The sequence below is a fragment of a genome, unplaced genomic scaffold (assembly GCF_019419815.1).
Source record: "Pyrus x bretschneideri cultivar Hongxiangsu unplaced genomic scaffold, Pyrus_bretschneideri_v1 Contig11, whole genome shotgun sequence".
In the NCBI taxonomy this organism is placed as follows: domain Eukaryota; kingdom Viridiplantae; phylum Streptophyta; class Magnoliopsida; order Rosales; family Rosaceae; genus Pyrus; species Pyrus x bretschneideri.
In genome coordinates, this window is record NW_025999402.1 from 6,687,079 (window position 1) to 6,704,742 (window position 17,664).

At 37.8% G+C, this 17,664-nt stretch overlaps 2 protein-coding genes across 3 annotated transcripts; both read right to left on the reverse strand.

The window, feature by feature from the left end:
- Positions 1–3,006: 3,006 nt before the first annotated feature.
- LOC103965325 (PWWP domain-containing protein 1) lies at positions 3,007–7,868 on the reverse strand. Of its 2 annotated transcripts, XR_670006.3 has the most exons (3): positions 6,562–7,868; positions 3,349–5,943; positions 3,007–3,240 (listed from the first exon to the last, which is right to left on the reverse strand). XR_670006.3 is itself a non-coding variant. In XM_009378367.3 (2 exons), the coding sequence occupies exons 1-2, from the start codon at positions 7,592–7,594 to the stop codon at positions 3,524–3,526; spliced, it is 3,453 nt and encodes a 1,150-aa protein (XP_009376642.2). In that variant the 5' UTR covers positions 7,595–7,868; the 3' UTR covers positions 3,262–3,523. The 2 variants fall into 2 exon arrangements, 1 of the variants encoding a protein (XP_009376642.2); XM_009378367.3 differs by lacking the exon at positions 3,007–3,240 and having other exon boundaries at positions 3,262–5,943.
- Positions 7,869–8,879: 1,011 nt separating this feature from the next.
- On the reverse strand, positions 8,880–14,717 carry LOC103965327 (acyl-CoA-binding domain-containing protein 4). The gene is made up of 18 exons (XM_009378369.3): positions 14,490–14,717; positions 13,891–13,961; positions 13,257–13,320; positions 13,094–13,165; positions 12,670–12,864; positions 12,513–12,590; positions 12,249–12,359; positions 12,071–12,137; positions 11,724–11,785; positions 11,475–11,614; positions 11,086–11,212; positions 10,892–11,006; positions 10,640–10,728; positions 10,362–10,445; positions 10,103–10,282; positions 9,859–10,014; positions 9,591–9,650; positions 8,880–9,440 (listed from the first exon to the last, which is right to left on the reverse strand). Exons 1-18 carry the CDS (start codon positions 14,649–14,651, stop codon positions 9,255–9,257), a joined length of 2,019 nt encoding a protein of 672 aa, XP_009376644.2. The 5' UTR covers positions 14,652–14,717; the 3' UTR covers positions 8,880–9,254.
- Positions 14,718–17,664: the final 2,947 nt, after the last annotated feature.

Here is a 17,664-nt window from a genome sequence, read left to right on the forward strand (position 1 = left end):
GTGAAGCTTCACTGAGTCACATTTTTAATTTAATTTTTTTACAATTTTGTTAATTAGGTAACGTTATAAATTTCTTTTCTAATTTCGAGTATTTCCTAGAATATTTGTTTACGCGTTTTTTTTTTTTAAATTTATTTCTTCATGAATAAAATATTCACGCATAATTTAATTTTATTTGTTTCATATTTTTTGCCATTTGGCTAAATAAGGGGCTAATGTGATTATAATGTAGAGATTGAGCTCGAATTCAATGCCAACGTATTGTTCTGACCAACTAGAAAAATATGAATATAAAAAATAAATATTTCTTATCACTTGAACGCTACCTGAGTAAGAAAAAATTAATTTTCTGATTAACTGGCCCAACGTATGTCAACAAATTATGCGATAGAGCATTGTTCACAAAAAAGGTTCTCTCATCAAATTGATCAGACACATCAACAATTAAAATTGAGTGAAAGAATTCATGTGAATATTGGAGAAGATAATGTTTATGGTGTGTGGAGTGTGGAGCGGAGTGAAGTCAATTGACGAGGACTAATTACGTTTTGTCTCTTGTCCAATGAATTGATTAATGAGAGTTTAGTCAATATGTTTGGTGATTAGTGATTAAGATATTTAAGGCGAGTGGGCCAGCGTGGTCCCACAATGACAGGCAGGAAACACGTAAAAGCCGCGCAAGCAACAGCCGTTTTGCGTGGCGCAATGTAAATAGCATCCTCTACCCTTTTTGTAAGGATTTAAGAGATTAATCATTTGTGTTCTTTCATTGTATATCGTACAGTTAGAAATTATTTTAAATTTTAAATTTTAAATGAAATATAAATAATACTTAACGAAAATTAACAGCATGATGTACAATAAACGAACATAATTAAATGATCATTCGAATTCCCTCAAAGAGAATCCTAAGAGATCCTTGTCCAGCACAATGCCTCTAATCTTAAATTCTTAATGGGAGAAGGGACAAAAATGAATGAATTCCATCTGACGTAATCACACGTTTGGTATTGTAAATTCTTTTAACTTTAGAATATGCTCATATGCTAATGGATTCAGATGTTGTTTTGGGTCTATACATATAAAATACATTTAAAGAGTTATTTCTCTTTAACTACTGATATATATCAGTCGTGTTCGTATATATAAATTATAGATTTTATATTTTTAAGAAAATGTTAAATCATAACATTTAAATTACAATTGATGGTTGATATGTCAATCGAAAGTCTTATGTCAAATTTTATGTTTCTATAACCAAAATATCAAATATTATTTCATCATTTGTGTAGAGCTCTTATTTATTAGAAAATTTGTTTGAAACAAAACTTTTATTTGCTAAACTAATCAAAAATAAATTTGACGTTGATGTCAAATTTGACTCGTTATGAGTTTCAAATCCAGTCAACAAATACACTTCAATTGGAAGAATTTCTTATGTAAAAAATGCATAGTGCATCTACACGTACTATTTAGCATCTCTTTGAAAGAACATGCAAAAAGCTAAGTATTTGTCACACACACATATATATATATATATATATATATATATATATATATTCTACTTTTTCATGCGAACTCACAATTTGTTGAGAGTTAATACTAAGGAACAAGAAAAAATGAAGAGTTTGTCGCTCAAATAGTTAATGACGTTTAGAAATTATGCCTGCGAATTGCATGTATGAATAATAAACAAGAAAAATGAAAATACCTGTATCCAGAAGAGCCTAGTGGTGTTGGATGATCACCCAGAAAACCCCAGCAAATTCCCATCTTTATTATTCTCTGTCTCTTTACTCTTCCACTTTGGATCCTTTTTCTAATGCTTTGTAAACAAATGAATAATTAAGCTTTGCTCTGATTAATTAATTTTCTGGTTTTCTGTCCTTGTAAATGTGTTTTGTTTGTTTTATCTGTTAATTATCTGTTTAATTTTTCCTTAAACTGAACTATCTAGGCCTCTGATTTTTTTGGTTATGTTTAACTAAATTAAACATTCCATGGACCAAACTAATCAGAGTGGTTACCAATTTACCAACTCTCTAATTTCGAACAAGGCTTCTATTAGGCACTAAACCCAAATTTATAACCACGGTTTCCAGAATAACAGTTTAAGTTGGAGCTTCAAACAACAGTTTGATCTGCTACTTAATATTACGGTCTAGTGATATTCTTTTTTACTTGTAAATGAGAGATATTAAGTTTGATTTTCGTATTCTCAAAAGCACGTAAAAAATGGGACGTGGGAATGACTGAATGCCAGAGTGAGAGTGGCTTTGGTCGATGCTTACGAAAGAAGGAATAAATTGCGTTGATGATGTCACCCGATGGATATTGAAATATGGCCGTTGAATGGAAGCCTTCTGACCTCAAACAGCGTAACGTGGTATTTAGGATAAGGTTCCACCTCCACCGCTCACGCCGATGTCATGTTAGTCCATTTCTCATTATTCATCTCCAACTTTGCAACTTGACTGTGAGCCAATGGTAGGAGAGCGTATTGCGATTCTCTAATAAATGAAAAAAATATGAGAGATCTCAAGTTTGATGTTCTGAGTTGATAACTTTGCTTAACTGTGATCACAGGGATGTAAAATTTCTCATAACTTCTCTAGCTTCGAAAAGAATAAATAATCGTGATTTACCACTAATTGTCCTCTTTTTTAAGAAGAAGAAGAAGGAAAAAAAAAAAAAAAAAAAAAAACTTTGCAACTTGGACCATTCAATTCCAAGCATAAAAAGTAAATCCAAATTGATACTTTCGTTTTCTTTTTTTGCAATCTTGTTTCTATTTGTCTATTAACTTTTATTTAATTTATTTAATCAATAAAAGAGTGTAAGAGAAGAGAAATAATAAAAAAATATACAAGCAACTTGTAACTCAATCGATTACAAGTATACACTTTTGTATTCTAAATGTGTCAAATTTGAATCTTCATCCTCCTGCATCGCTTGTACGAAAATTTATGATAAAAAAATGTATAACCATCAACATAGCACATAAAATCCACCTTAACAATCATTGTTTCCATCAATGGGTAACATCTGAAGAGTTCCAAAATAAATAGCATCCCATCCACTATGTCCTCTTCAATTTCCTACTTTTGTCCGCCCCATTATAAACGTTGACGACGAGTTATGTCCAAAAGGAAAGGTCTCCGAATGCCTTATACGACATTCGGACACAAAGCTCTCCCGTTGTGCTGTATTCTGGCTAACGGGCCAAAAGTCAAACCCACCCTAACAAAAATACAAACAAAATTAAAAAATGCAAACAAGACGGCACTACCAATATCATCAGTACAATAGAGTGTCCAACTTGTAAAAACCACTACATGTAAAGTTTACGCCGAGTCTACAACTCTCTTTGGTTTGGCATCTCTCCCTCTTAACAACTTTCGCCCCACGTCCACATGTCCTTTAAAACTCGGAAGCAAGCAAAGCTTTCGAGCCGTGAAATGCTGTGTTCGAATCTTGTTGATGACGAGGCCTTATGGCGTAATAAATTTTCGAGGCGGCTTCATCAGAGAGGATGGTAAGGCACATAGCCGAGCAAGCCCTTCACGTTGGATACAACGTCGCTGCACCTAGTCAACAAGCTAAGCATCTGCTGCGAAATATCGACCGTGCTTGTGGGTGGTGCGTTAAGATTGTGACTAGTATTTCTGGGTGGTGCCATTTCGGAATGCTGCGGAAAATTGCTATGGGGTGGGGGTTTGGCATATTGTGGAGGTGGGCCGGGAGGATTAGGGAGGAGAGGAGGCAATGGTGATGAAAAAGTTGGAGGAGGATTAACCTTTTGAAAGTTCCTAGTTGTATTAAAATCCGTAGCAGTGGAAGTAGTAGAAGACGGTGCACCGTCGACGTCCACAAAACTAGCACTGTTGTTCTTGTTGAAGTTGTTATTTCTATTACCAGGCATCATGAATTGATCAGAAGTAGTAGTCCTACTAGTTTCTTCCCCACCCAACATGAATTTTACACGTGCAGTCCCTTTACTATTTCCATTCCCACCGGTTACCTGCCCTCCTGCCGACTCCTCGCCTGAATACTTCTTCAGAATCGACTTCAGCTGCACTCCACTCTGTTGAGCCTGCTGCTGCTGCTGCTGTCTGAGTGCCGAGGCCAATGCTGGTGATTGCATAACCGATGGATCCTTGGCCCGTGGCGTCTCCCTGGGATTGTCACCCTTGCCTAACTCTGGAGCTTCAGGACCGCCCACTTCTCGAATTTGACACCTCACACTAAAGTTGCCGAAAAGGGAGCTGTTTGCAGTAGCAAACTTAAATGCTGCTTGTGCATCAGATTTGTACAGAAAGACAACCCGGCATGTCGAGGACTTCCAAAAGACACGGAGACCGGACTGATCCATAGGCCCAAATCGGGCAAACTTTGCCTTCAGTTCTGCAAGTGATGGGAGAGAGATTTTGGGAGGGAACTTCAACACCAGCATTGTAGGCTCAACTGCCTTTGATGCAGGGTCCGTTTTCTTTGCAAAACCTGGCTTGAGTGACTTCCGCAGAACCGGTGTTGCTGATTCTTTCGCCTCTATACGCTTGGAGTCTATAGGAGGTCTCTGAATAGCCTTCTTTTCTGCAGCCAATGTTCTTATATCAGTAATTTTCTTGTACCTCTTAGCTGCAATATCTCCTTGACGGTCAGATGGAGCACGTTTCCGCCCAGCTATGGTAGGATCGTCGGATCTGAACACGGGTTTTGCTGCCTTTGAGGACGATAAATCTCTAACTTGCTCAGTAGGAGATATATCAGAGGCTTTCACACCAGATGAAGATTTAGAGGAGCGAACTTCAACAGGTTCAGTCTCTGAGGGTGGTGACAGAACCAAACTTTTCTGGTAGACAAGGGACCTGAAGTGCAGAAAGAACTGCTGAACAGTTGCAGGGCTGTTTGTCTCAATACCGTGAAAAGGATCAAGGGCAAGGGCTTGCAAATCGCTTACCAGTTGTGGTAGATCAAGCTGCACATTTTCCAGGCCACGAAATGGTAATTTTCCAACAGATTCAGACAAGTTATTACTGGAAGTGACATCCTTCTTATGTTCAACCTGGGTATCCTCTCTTGCAGCCAAACCTACATGATTGGCATTTCCTGCTGCTTTACTCCCTGAGGGCAGTACCTTTCCAGAAGTCAAAGGCTTCTGTTGATTTCTGACGCTAGCTTCCGCATCTAACTGTTTCTTCCTTTTCTTTTTCTTTTTATCCCCCATCATACAGTCATTAATGTTCAAGTCCTCTGCAGTCCGTTTAAGAACCTTTGGTTTTTTCACTCCACCAGCTGCTTTCTTCCCACCTAAACTCTTTGCCTCAATTGGCAAAGGATCTCCAACACCACGTTCATAGCCTACTTCCACTTTTTTCAAAGAACTCGAAGGTTGTTGAAATTTTTCATATGATCCAGACAATTTTTCACTCTCTTCGTATTTAAACTCTAATACACCCTCACCTTCCTGCTTTAAAGGTTGTGATGTACCATCTATTGTACGTTGCTTGGTCCCATCCCCCAATAAATCTACATATCCTGTGGCTGTAGGACCTACATCTCCATCTCCCTCTTTCACTTCCTGTAGAGCCCCCCTTCCCTTTGCAAGAGATGGCTTTGCATCAACAGTAACAACTTGGGGGATGAGAGAGCTATTTGTCGCCTGATCAATGATTGCAGCTTCTTTTCCAGATACATCTGGAGCCCTCTTTTGTAACATATAATTCTCATCTTCTACTGCTATTGACCCCTCCAAGACGGCAGATGGGGCTGAGGAACTAGCTTGGCCCTGGCTAGTTTGATGGGTTTTCGAGTTCCCAGGTTCATCTCTCCGCTTAAATAGGTATTTGTCTCTCTTTGAATGGTCCTTGACTTTCATCGGTTTTGTGGCACTCTTCTGCCCTCCCAGAACCTCAGCAATCACCAAAGGACCACTCAAAGCAGCTGGTTAAGGAAACAATCCAATTAGAAAAGCATGTTCAGTGAATTCAACTTGCATACAGATGGGAAACATCTAATTTTGCTTTTGTAGAAACTAAAACCAAAAAAAAGGGGGAGAAGGTTCAACGAACTTGTAAATTTTACTACTCAATGATACACTAGCGCAAATGGTAATGTAAATTCAGGCAAAACATTGAGGGATTTTGTAAACATTTTTTCCGTATTTGCACAATGTTATGGGTCAAACCAAATTTAAGGTTTAAGATAAATCATCTCACAAATACCAATTAACAAAACAAATAATTTGGGTTTAGACCCCATGCTTCACTTAAATACCACTACAACGGCACTTCCTGTGAAGAACAAATCTTAACACATCACCATAAACTGATATACGCATTACAAGTTATAGCTACAAATACGAATGGAGATTAAGGTAACTGATAATTTTGAGTTCAACATCTACAATCCAAATTACTAAAACTATTTATTGAAATTTTTTGCCGCAAAGTAATCGCACCCTCCTCCGGCATTCCTTGGACTCGCACAGACACAAGTTACAGCATGAAGGTCCAAAATTTATAACATTATTACCAACGGTGAGGAGAGTTATTAATATACCTCGAGTTGGAGCTGGAACTAGACTACGAGAAGGGCGTCCTGGATGTGCACCAAATGCCTGAGCGTACGTTTCATCATACTCTTCAAAAACAGCCTTGCGAAAAGAAAAGGCAGTAGCCTTGCTCTTATTAAAGCTGAGGCTCTTCTGATCATCACCGTGTGTTGACAGAGCCAACTGCTTTACAAAAGACAGCATCTCAATCGGCTTAAAACTATCCCTCGCCTTCCTTATCTGATTCTCCGAATACACTGCTCCTGGCTCATAATCCGGCACATCAACAACAAAGTACCCTTGCACACTTGTCTTCCGAAAATTATAGGCATTCCTACATTTGCAAACCAGACCAAGTTCACACCTACGATTCGCCTCATCGACAGCCTCCTCCACAGCCTTCAGAAAACCCCTGTGATTCGTCTGCCGAGATTTCTCAGTGTAGTGGGGATCAAATGGTATGAGTTCAGCCGGGTCGAACCATCCGTAACTATTATCACCAAAGAAAGCAACCAAGACATGACCTTCCCTCCGTGTCCGCCGCACCTGAGACGTTGCCAACGCCTCGTTAAATATGTGTCCCGGCCACCACGGATGAGATTTTACCTTCCCCCACACCATGTCACCCACGTCGAACCCGTAGCTCAGCGCCCTCTTCGTCCCGAGAGCCATTCCACTCTTCTCGTTAGCTACAAACTCATCAAACTCAGACAACAAAGACGGGTGCTCACCATTGTGAGCCTCAGATTTATCAGAATCGTCCTCAATTTCGACCCGCGAAATGTCGAAAACATCTTCTTCATCATCATTGAATGAAATCTCCACCCTAGTTCTATCCGCCTGAATTCCAGAACCCTTCGATTCCATCACTTTATCCACATTTCCACCTTCACTCTCCGTACTAACCCTAGCCCCATCCTCCTCAGATCTTCCGCCAGCCTCACTCCCCGAATCGAGCTCCATTGGCGAAACCCTAGCTCTAGCTTCCGCGGCCTCTTCAGTGGCATCCGATTTCCCGTCCAATCCGATTTCGTTGTTCATCACAGAGATCTTCGAACCGGCTGCAATTCAAATCCTTCAGCAGCTCTAGACGAACACAGTAGGCGGGTCCCAATGAGGCGGCATAGCTTTCTAACACCTCATGATGAGGATTTGAAAGTGCGAAATTTTCCGGGAAAACGCGAGAAAGTGGGGGATTTTGAGCGATACAGATAAAACCCTAGAGAGAGAGGGAGAGGGTGTTTGGATGGTAAGAACATTTAGGGGAAAATTGTGATTTTATCAGGGTTTGGAGAAATGAAATAATAATAGTTTGGTTCACTCCACTCTCGTGGAGATAATATACAAGGAAAAGGATGCTGCCACGTCAATATATAAAGTTTCTTTTTTGTATTTGTTTGACCAATTTTCACTTTTTAACCGTCATTTTTAACTTTCGTACTTTTTTCCTCTATCAAAATATTACCATTAGAATTCCATCAAAATTATTCTTTCTAATAAATATGACGTCAAATTGTGATCAATGAAAAAGGAATTTAAACTTACATGCAAATTAACAAAAACTATTATCTTAATTTATTGACTTAACTTCGAAATTATTTTATCAAAATGGCAATGATAATCTTTTTGAATTTAGTGTCACATCCCAATATTTTTTTATGTAAAAAATAAACGAATACAAATTTCTCTTGTTTAGTGACAGATGGAATCTAGAGTGTGTCCATAATCATTTTTGTGTTACTCATCTACTAATGTTTCTCGCAAATATTTTACTTTTCTTTCTTGGTAAATCACATAAAAAATATTGAGAGGTTAGATTAATCTGTAATTGTCAATTTGAAAACTCAGTCGAATGAAAAAAACATGAGTTGAGTGAAATTTGAAACCATGTAATGTGTAGGCAACAAATTAGGTGTGCCCTCTGACCTCCATTAATATGTGAGCTTTAAACAAATGAAGAAAGGGTGAGGCAACAATGCTTCGGAACCTCCTTAGAGCCCTTAAATTCAATCCACTGGATTGGATCTAAAGGCTATAAGTGGTAGTGTATTGTAAATTTTTCGACAAATAATATAGATCTACATTTTCATTTCACACAGCTAGTCTTAAGTTTGATTCGTGAAGCTGATGAATCACACGATGACGGCCAAGAAGGCTAAAATGTCTATGTGAGTCTGCCCAGCCTCAAAAGAGTGGATTGACATGGCTTTGCGCCACCAGCTGGTCCCTTTCTTTAATAAATTTTTTGTAGTGTATGACTCATATAATGAAAATTAATAATTACATTGAACACAAAATAACTCGGGCCTCAAAGGGAAGAAAGATGTGAAGGGTCACTCAAATATACTTCCATTAGACAACAAATTATAAACAAATGAGATCTACATCTCCACTTGATATATTCACTTTAAATACAAACTACAACAAAAAGTTGTGACCCAAAAGAATAACATGAGCACTCACAGACATGAAACTACATAGCTGAAATTGCAGTACATGTATGTATTCACGCAAAAACCCCGAAGGGGATTCCCGCCCTCTCTCGCCGATAAGAACCTCGTATTATCTTTATTTCTTCTATCCCAGGAAAGAACTTTGGTTGAGTAAAACAAAATCATGTCGAATGGTATTAAAAGAAAAGTTAATGAGAACCGAATCTTACGAGTAACAATCCCTACTGCCAATTGGTTTCGAAATCTATTTAGGCGTCATCAGCTTTTTCATTGGAAGGGGTTCCGGCAAGCCAGCCCCAGACGCCACCTGAGCTCTGCTTTTTAGCATTTAGTGCTGCTTGTTCGGATGCAGCCTTTTGTCGCTGGAGGAGTTCGAGTTCTTTCTGCAATGTGTCCATTGTTTGGAGCTTCTGTCGTAGTTCTGCAAGTTCAACCTGCATGTTCAAAGAGTAATTAGCAGAAAATTTGAACCGGAAGTGCAACATATCTTGTTTGGCGACGCAAACATCTTGATGAACCGAGAATCAAGTTATAGTTGTCCACATTTGCGAGGCAAAAGGTAAACTCAGTACATGATAACATACCTCAAGTTTGAAACATCTTGACTGCTCAGATCCTAGTTGACCACGTACCGATTGAAGCTCCTACAAAATCAGTATGAGAAAATCAATGGAAACTCATAGGATGGAAAACATACAAGAATTCCATGTGCTCTTGAAAAATCAGATAATCAAAACCAATAGTGGACAATAAAAAAATCTCCATCCAATCCCCAGTGTCGAGAGAATTGTGCAAGAATTATGTGTGCCCTTGAAAATGCACAATCATAATTTCTTTGTGAACATAAAGTACCTTGTACAGGTCAGTGTTGCGAGTCTCTGCTTCTGCTAAATCTTGCTTTAATTGGAGAGTTTGCGCTTTCTCCTTGCTGAGTGATGATTCTAATTCTTCTTTCTCTGCTTTGAGGGTCGCTATAAGATGTTCATTGGTACCCTTGCCTCTTGATTTCTGCATAAGAGTTCAGATGTTTGAGTACAATAATAAGTAAAACGCAACATTGTGGCCAAATCTCCACATAATTTTTAACATCACGTACCATGGCATCTGAGTCAACATTGTCCATTTCAATTTCCCTGACTTTTCCTTCTTGCCCTGTTTCAGACTCCACATCTCTGGTAGTACTTTGATTATGCACAGCAGAAACACTGTCTGGAACAGGAGTTTCCGTCATCTTCGATTGCAAGGTTGACTTGTGGCTTGGTTTAAGAACGTTAACCTAACAAGGAGAAGCAAATTTAACATGACAATAGAACAGGAGCAGCATACACTAGAAGACCATGAAAGCTCATCCTTACCTCATTGTTGTAACGCCCATTGTATCCTCCAAATGATACGAGGACATCTTCACCATTGTCAGAACCTACGACCAGACTTAGTCCCTGAAAATGGAAACAATTAGATTGTCATTCCACTACATTACTGCTGGCAGTGAATAATCTCAACTTTTACATGGTACCAATCGATCATGAATGCAAAGATCTTATCATGATTCATAATTAATGTGGTACTAAGGAATGTAGCTCAAAGCCATTCAAGCTAGGTTAAATATACAGAGTTCCCAAGAATCGAATACCTCACTAGCAACAGGAATGCGCCCTTCAACAGTAGTTACAACAGACCAAACAAGCGTGGACATATTTAGGACAACAGTTTCTGAAACGCCTGCAAAAATGAAAAATGAAGAGATCAATAACTAACTGTGTAGCGTAAAGTGGATTCCGGTTAAAAAGTAGATCAACCAGAAGTTTTATGAATTCCAAAACCAACCAGATGCAAATATTATAGCATAAACCAACCAGATGCCAAAAAAATATAGCATACATACCACTCTTGTTGTCACCACCACCAACTATGAACCAATTCTCTCCAACAGTTACACCTGCATGTCCAGCCCGTGGAGTTGGTATTTCACCTTGTTGTGTGGGTCTTGACCACTCCATCTATACAGTCCAAATATATGAGTGAGTGATAGTTTTATTAAGCATGTAAAGAAATTTCAGAATTGACTATTTGTCTCACATTTTGCAAATCAAGGACATGGAGATCATTGTAACAAGTGGCATGAGAACCACCACCAAATATAAGAAGATAGCGGTCGGCATGGACCGCAGCAGCATGATCAGACCTTGGAGAAGGAGGCACCCCTCTGTGAAAGATTGAAATATATTAACCTCAAAAGTTGATCAAAGAACAAGCATGTCTTGAACATATATTTTCTAGTCTATCCCATTCCAAGCCCTTATAGAAATATGTGCCAACATTTATCATTATCATTAATGCAGAAAAATGCCTTTTTCACATACAGCAGTATACATCCTTTAACAAAATTTGCTAATATGTGAGTCAAACCATCAAAAGAGAAAAACAACATGCTACTAATGGTTTTGAAGTTTCAAGATAAATCTTACACAGCATCAATCTCATCCCACGTCATTGTTTCTAGGTCAAGAATATGCAGGTCATTCAAGAGAGATCTTTTTGCATCTTGTCCCCCGAAAATAACCAAATTACCTCCAACAAGAGACACGGATTGACCTCCACGCGATGCCTGTAAAACATGAATGGGAAAGGACCATGATTCCCATAATTCCAACCCCACTCTTGTGCTTACACTCAGATTTTCACAAATATGAACAGTAGAGCAAATAAATAAATACCGGCGGTTTCCCATAAGTCTTTAACAATGACCACGAGCAAGTTTGTAGATCAAATGCCTTCACTGTCGAGCCAATACAGGGGGGAAAAGCATAAGAAAGCAGTAATTGAACCAAGGCAAAGAAAATATGGCAAAATAATAAGGCTGCATGAACGTGAAATGAGTTTGTCTTACTACTTTGAAAGCACAAATTTAATACTTAAATGGACCAGTCCTGAAAAGCTTTAACTGGAATGCAGACGGAGGTTCTCTTGAGCAATGGTTAAAGCAGAAAGACTGAGATATCACCCAAGGTCTGATATCATCAGAAAACGAAAGGACATAACAATAATAATTATTAGTTCATACCCTGAATAGAATCAGTTGGATCCTTTGTATGTCCAGCAATTGAAATAAGTTTATTCTCCCAAGGTATCTACAGAAACAGAGAAATGATTGCACATTACTGTGGCTATTCATAATTGTGACAACAAAAGTTGGCAAAAAGAGATGGATACTCATGTATTAACTAAGGGGCACTACTAACCAACGAATGACCCGCGCATGGGGTTACTGTTACCGGTGAGGGTGCCTCAACCGACTCGGCCACAGATTTGGCCTCGATCTTTGACCAACTCCAACTCCTCAAGTCCAAGACCTGTATTGTACTTCCAATTAGCAAGAACAAGAAAAAGGATCTATAAAACAAAAACACAAAAGTTACACCAAGTAAGACTTGGCCAACCGTCCAATGTAGAATACTTATGATTTGTGAATTTGTACAGTGTATACATGCAAATATGTTGCTTACATAGAGATCATTTAGGTAACGACCATTGTGATTTCCACCATAGATGTACATCTTGTCTTGAATAACCGCTGCTCCATGCTGAAAATGTGAGAACACTGTGCTCAAAAAGAAGAAGGCAGAGAAGATGAAGAAAATAAAGATACAGATATCCAAATACCTCATATCGGGATTTTGGGCGAAGGCCAGATACTGGAGGTGCAGTCCATTGATCATAGACAACAACTGATCCAAAGCCTTCAGAGACAACATCTTTATCCTGAGCTTCCACTATGCTCCCATTTTCAGTGGAGATTGTCTTGGTCTCGGGAAAAGAGTTACCATTCTCGACAAGTGGCTGAATACTTGAATTTTGCTATAACCAACCAAAAATAACAAAAACACAGAGAAACTCTAAGTACAAAAGACCGAGGAAGAGTCGCATGTTCACCATATGGGAAAATAATCATGGATTAGCCAAGAAGACAAGCAACCCTTGAAATCTCTAAGAGATTTGCAGATTAAGCAAGTTCTTCTAGTTTATGATCAATTGGCAATTGACAAGAAAGAAAATAGAATATCATAGAAACAACTTCCATACTCACATTCATTTGTACATCTATCACAGGCTCTGAAACAAAGTTTGATGCTCTTGAATACCAACCTGGGTCTTCCTCCTACCCAAAAAAATAATGCAAATCAAGATATATTAGTGAAGCTTTCGGCCACACGACGAAAACATAGACCTGAAAATCTTATTGCGCATACCTCTAATATTTTCACAAAAAGACGCATTGCTTCAGTGGAAGCCATGTCTGCAAGCTTCTTCCAGCTGGAAATTGTATTGCGAAATACCATTAAAAACAAACTCAATACAGTACGATTACATGCATAATATTGCAGATATAAAACACAACGTGCAGCTGTGGTATAACACAGTTGCAATCCTGTACCCAAAGCTTTGTATAGGATTGTATCATAGGCGAGGTTCATAAAGGATAGATTTAAATGAAACGCAACAATATAGAGAGATTTTCCGTCAACATTTTCAAAGATGGTTTCATTTCAGTGAACCTAATCCTATCGGTCATAATTAGCTTACATTTCTCTCTAATCTAGCAGTCATAGGCCCAAAAATTCCACAGATAACTTGCGGGGTTCGACATCTAATCTTTTATACTGATACACCCAATCCACATCCTCCCAGTGCTCCATACTTATAGTCAGACCTTGTTATTCACTGGTACGTAAGTTCAACCATCAAAACAGCAACTACTGAACCAAACTAATGAAACTATGAAAAAATTCTAATCGGTCCAGATTCAGTATATATCGTACACACATCCGGACACATGAATATCATCTTAAAATGAGAATACGAAAGTGGTAACTGGAAGCGTACCTGCTCCATTTGCTTTTCTCAACAGCATTCCAAGCGCTAGGTTCCGGTGCATTACAAGGCCCTACGGTAGCCTGCCATTGCAATTGTACAACCAATTGAATGCATACAATAACACATTACATTGACATAACTCACATACATGCATCCATAATCACACATAGATACATACACAATTGCATGGATAAGGAGAGTGTAATCCAAGTATTAGATCAACATCTAAAATATACAAATCTGGATTTCGATATTCCAGATCTAACACACACAACATCATTGCAGAAACTAAACGCGAAATAAACAACGCAGAAATCAAACACTCTACTGAACAATCGAAATCCAAAACCACATCACCAATCAAAACCACATCAGAACGCAAATCAACCACTCCATGGCAACAAACCCGAGCAAAAATTGTCAGAAATGAGATTGAAAATCAGTAATTATCGAAAACGCAAAAAGTTGCCGCAGAGTAAGAAGCACATTAACCGCGCAGTTGGAATTTGCACGAGCAATGCGATCGAGTATTAGAAAGATAGGGATTGAGATCGAATTTTCAGAAATATGAGAGGAACGGGATCGGAGGAGGAAGTAGAGGGAGGTACCTGCTGATACAAGGCGTAGAGTATGAGAGCGGACTCGGAGCTGAACTTGGCGCGAACGGCTTTGGAGGCGGAGCGAGGAGATCCGTCGAAGCCGGCGTAGGAGGCCGCCGCGTAAAACCTCTGGGGGTATTGGAGCCCCGAGCTCGCCCGAGCCATAGCCATTTTTTCTCTGTTTTCTCTCAAACGGGTACGGGTCTATGCTTCGTGCGTTTTCTTAGAGGGAGAGAGCAACGTATTATTTGTGGATTTGTGAGGAGTTTTATTTAATTAAATTAAATATTTAAAAGAGAGAATGAAGAATTTTTTAATGTAACCCACACACAAAGTAGTACATTACGTATCATTATACAAATGATATAATATATATACTAAAATGTTAATAACTTAACAAAATAAAATTCTTCTCAAATTACATAAAAACACAATCCTTATTCTTATCGTAATAAAAAATTTCTCGAGATGAAGGGCGTTTTTGGGAATTTAGAGAAGTCGGAGTGAAGGAAATCAATTGCTTTATGGGACGTGGGCGTTTGAGTCTTTGACATCCGCATCGTGGGACCTCAGAAGTCTTTCATCGTGTGATGTCAAAGTCTTTCTTTTGTGGGTCTAATTTGGTTGGGATCGCACTACTCAAATTTTGTTTTTAGGAAAATTCTATTTGAACTCGGACTTTCTGTTTAATGTATATTGAAAGGTGGTAGGTGACAAATGTGCTAATAGTGGTGGTGGTGTCGTCAATGGCGGATACATTTTGGAACTAAGGTGATCTTAGGACTATTTGGTGTTTGAAAAATGTACACGGGAATGTATTTCGAGTATATCTCTACAACACTCGACAAGTTGCGTTGAGAGAACTTGATGAATTCTCTTGATAACCTCATCATATTGCTCTGGCATAAGATGATCTCTATTGACATATATGCAACGTGATTAGCCAAACAACAACAAACCCACCAATGTTCGATGAAATATCTCAATAAATAAACTCTTTTTTTAATTAAAAATGCTTAGACCTTTTAAACTTGAGACCCCCAATATTTGAATTTTGAATTCGTTACTGAATGATGTAAGTGACAATGTGATGGTGACAATGATGGAAGTGAGATTTGGAAATATGGTGGTGGATTCGTAGCACATATGCGGTTGTGGTGGTAGCTATGGGGATGGTCATGCAGTTGACCCCATATTAGTGGTGGTGGTAGTCATGCAGTTGATCCCATATTCTTCATACATAGGGTGCGAATTGTTTACATCTTATTTATTGTCCATAAAAATGAGATAAGAGACAAGCACAGACTTATCTGGAGGCTTAGACCATCTTCAAATGAGATGTTAAATTTTAAACATAAAATTTAAATCTGACAGCCTATGTGGCACTTCGACATATTTTAATGTTTCACTTTTCACCTGATATATCAAATTAAACTATTATTTTATTACATTATTTTCTTTTCTTAATTTATGTTTTATATTTTAAATCTTACATATATAAATAATTCATGATTAAAAAAATCATATTAATTGCATTGAAACTCAACAAAAATTTTACATATAGAAATAATTCATGATAAAAATTCCTAATAATTCATTTTGACAAAAACCCAACAAAATAGTTCACTGTATGAAGTTTTGAAAGCACCGTATGTTAAATTGAAAGGAATATTGTTGATTAAACAGAGAGAGGCAGTATACAAACGGAAAGAGGCATGCATTGATTAAATTGAAAGGAATCGTGTATTTGAAAAAAAGAAAGACACATCATACAAACAGATTGCACCGTTCAACAATAACATTTATTATAATAAATGACTAAGCTATTAAAAATTAATAAAAGACATTAATAATTAATTAAAAAATATTTGAAGTTGCTGTCAAATTTGACAACAACCTCCTTTGCTATCATTTCATGTCATGCTACATAGGATTTGACATTTTGTTTTGCTTGGAAACAATTAGTGGCTGTCATTTTTTACTGTTATGGCTTATGTGGACATTTTGACATCTTCTTTGGAGATGCTCTTATTGGCTAGCCTATATGAGAATTTTTTATTTTTTATGTTCAAAATTAGCAAGTAGAACCTTCTAAGTTCTAAGAGCTTCAACAATTGAAAATAATCGGTCCAACCCTAACCACTAAGCTCTTCTAAACCCTAATCCACAACAATATATACAAAGTAAATCTATCTCAGTCGACTTTGAAATTTTAGGTCCTTGCCTGGTAATGACTTTCTACCTTTTAGCTTGTGCACGGCGTGTTAAAGATTGCGTTGAGAAAACTAAAAGTTTAATCAATTCATTTGGGTTATAATCTCATTTATTGATAAGATTTATTATCTTAGAATGTATAAAAAAAAATTGAATCACATACTCATTCTAAAAAATTAGAATCCAAGTACCATTTGATATTACAAATAATCCTTACAAGTACAAGACGCCTCGGAGGTTGAGGGGTGTTATTGAGAATATTCTGGCTATCAACTTTTTTATGTTTTATATTTTAGTGTCATGTGTTTAAAGAAGCAAATTTCTTTATTTTGTTATTAGTGTTAACTTTTTAATGTTTTATGTTGAGATACATAGCTACCTATAAAGGCTAAACAAACACAAATTTTTATTGTATTGGTGTGGTTGCTTTCCCTATTTTTTTTTTTTTCTAATTAAATTTATTTTCCAAAAAAGAGTAAATAATCAACCCTCCCAATATTTCAATTTACAATAACAAAAATATTAACAAGGCACTACTCACTGTCAACTTAGGCTTAATTCTTATGCTACATGGAACTACTTGAGGTCAAAGAAGACCAAAATTGACACACCCCGTCCCGAAGGAGGGCATGCTGGCCGTCACGTGAGGGTGACGTAACCATTTACACAGTACGGAAGCTTTAAAGATACAATTTCTAAGATGCAACACCCAAAGGTGAGTCCTAATTTTTGTCCATTCTGTCAGAACACCGTTGGATTCCTCGTAGCCACCAAGCTCTGATATCATAAACCTGGAGGGGCGCAAAACAAAGTTGAGTGGGTCAGCAAAACAAACTTATTCAGAACCTTCTTTTCTCTTTGAATATACTAACCCCTCGCCGTAAAACAAGTATAGTTTCCCAGAAATAAATACACGAATAGTATATATGCCAATCATGCTCAAATATATGCCCAACATGCTCAAGAATAT

Coding starts and splice junctions, on each gene's coding strand:
- LOC103965325 (XM_009378367.3), bottom strand. CDS start 7,594: ATGAACAACGAAATCGGATTGGACGGGAAATCGGATGCCACTGAAGAG. Junction 5,944..6,561: donor AGTTCCAGCTCCAACTCGAG/GTATATTAATAA, acceptor TTCCTTAACCAG/CTGCTTTGAGTGGTCCTTTG.
- LOC103965327 (XM_009378369.3), bottom strand. CDS start 14,651: ATGGCTATGGCTCGGGCGAGCTCGGGGCTCCAATACCCCCAGAGGTTT. Junction 13,166..13,256: donor TTTTTGTGAAAATATTAGAG/GTATGCGCAATA, acceptor TTTTTTGGGTAG/GAGGAAGACCCAGGTTGGTA. Junction 9,441..9,590: donor CAAGATGTTTCAAACTTGAG/GTATGTTATCAT, acceptor TTGAACATGCAG/GTTGAACTTGCAGAACTACG.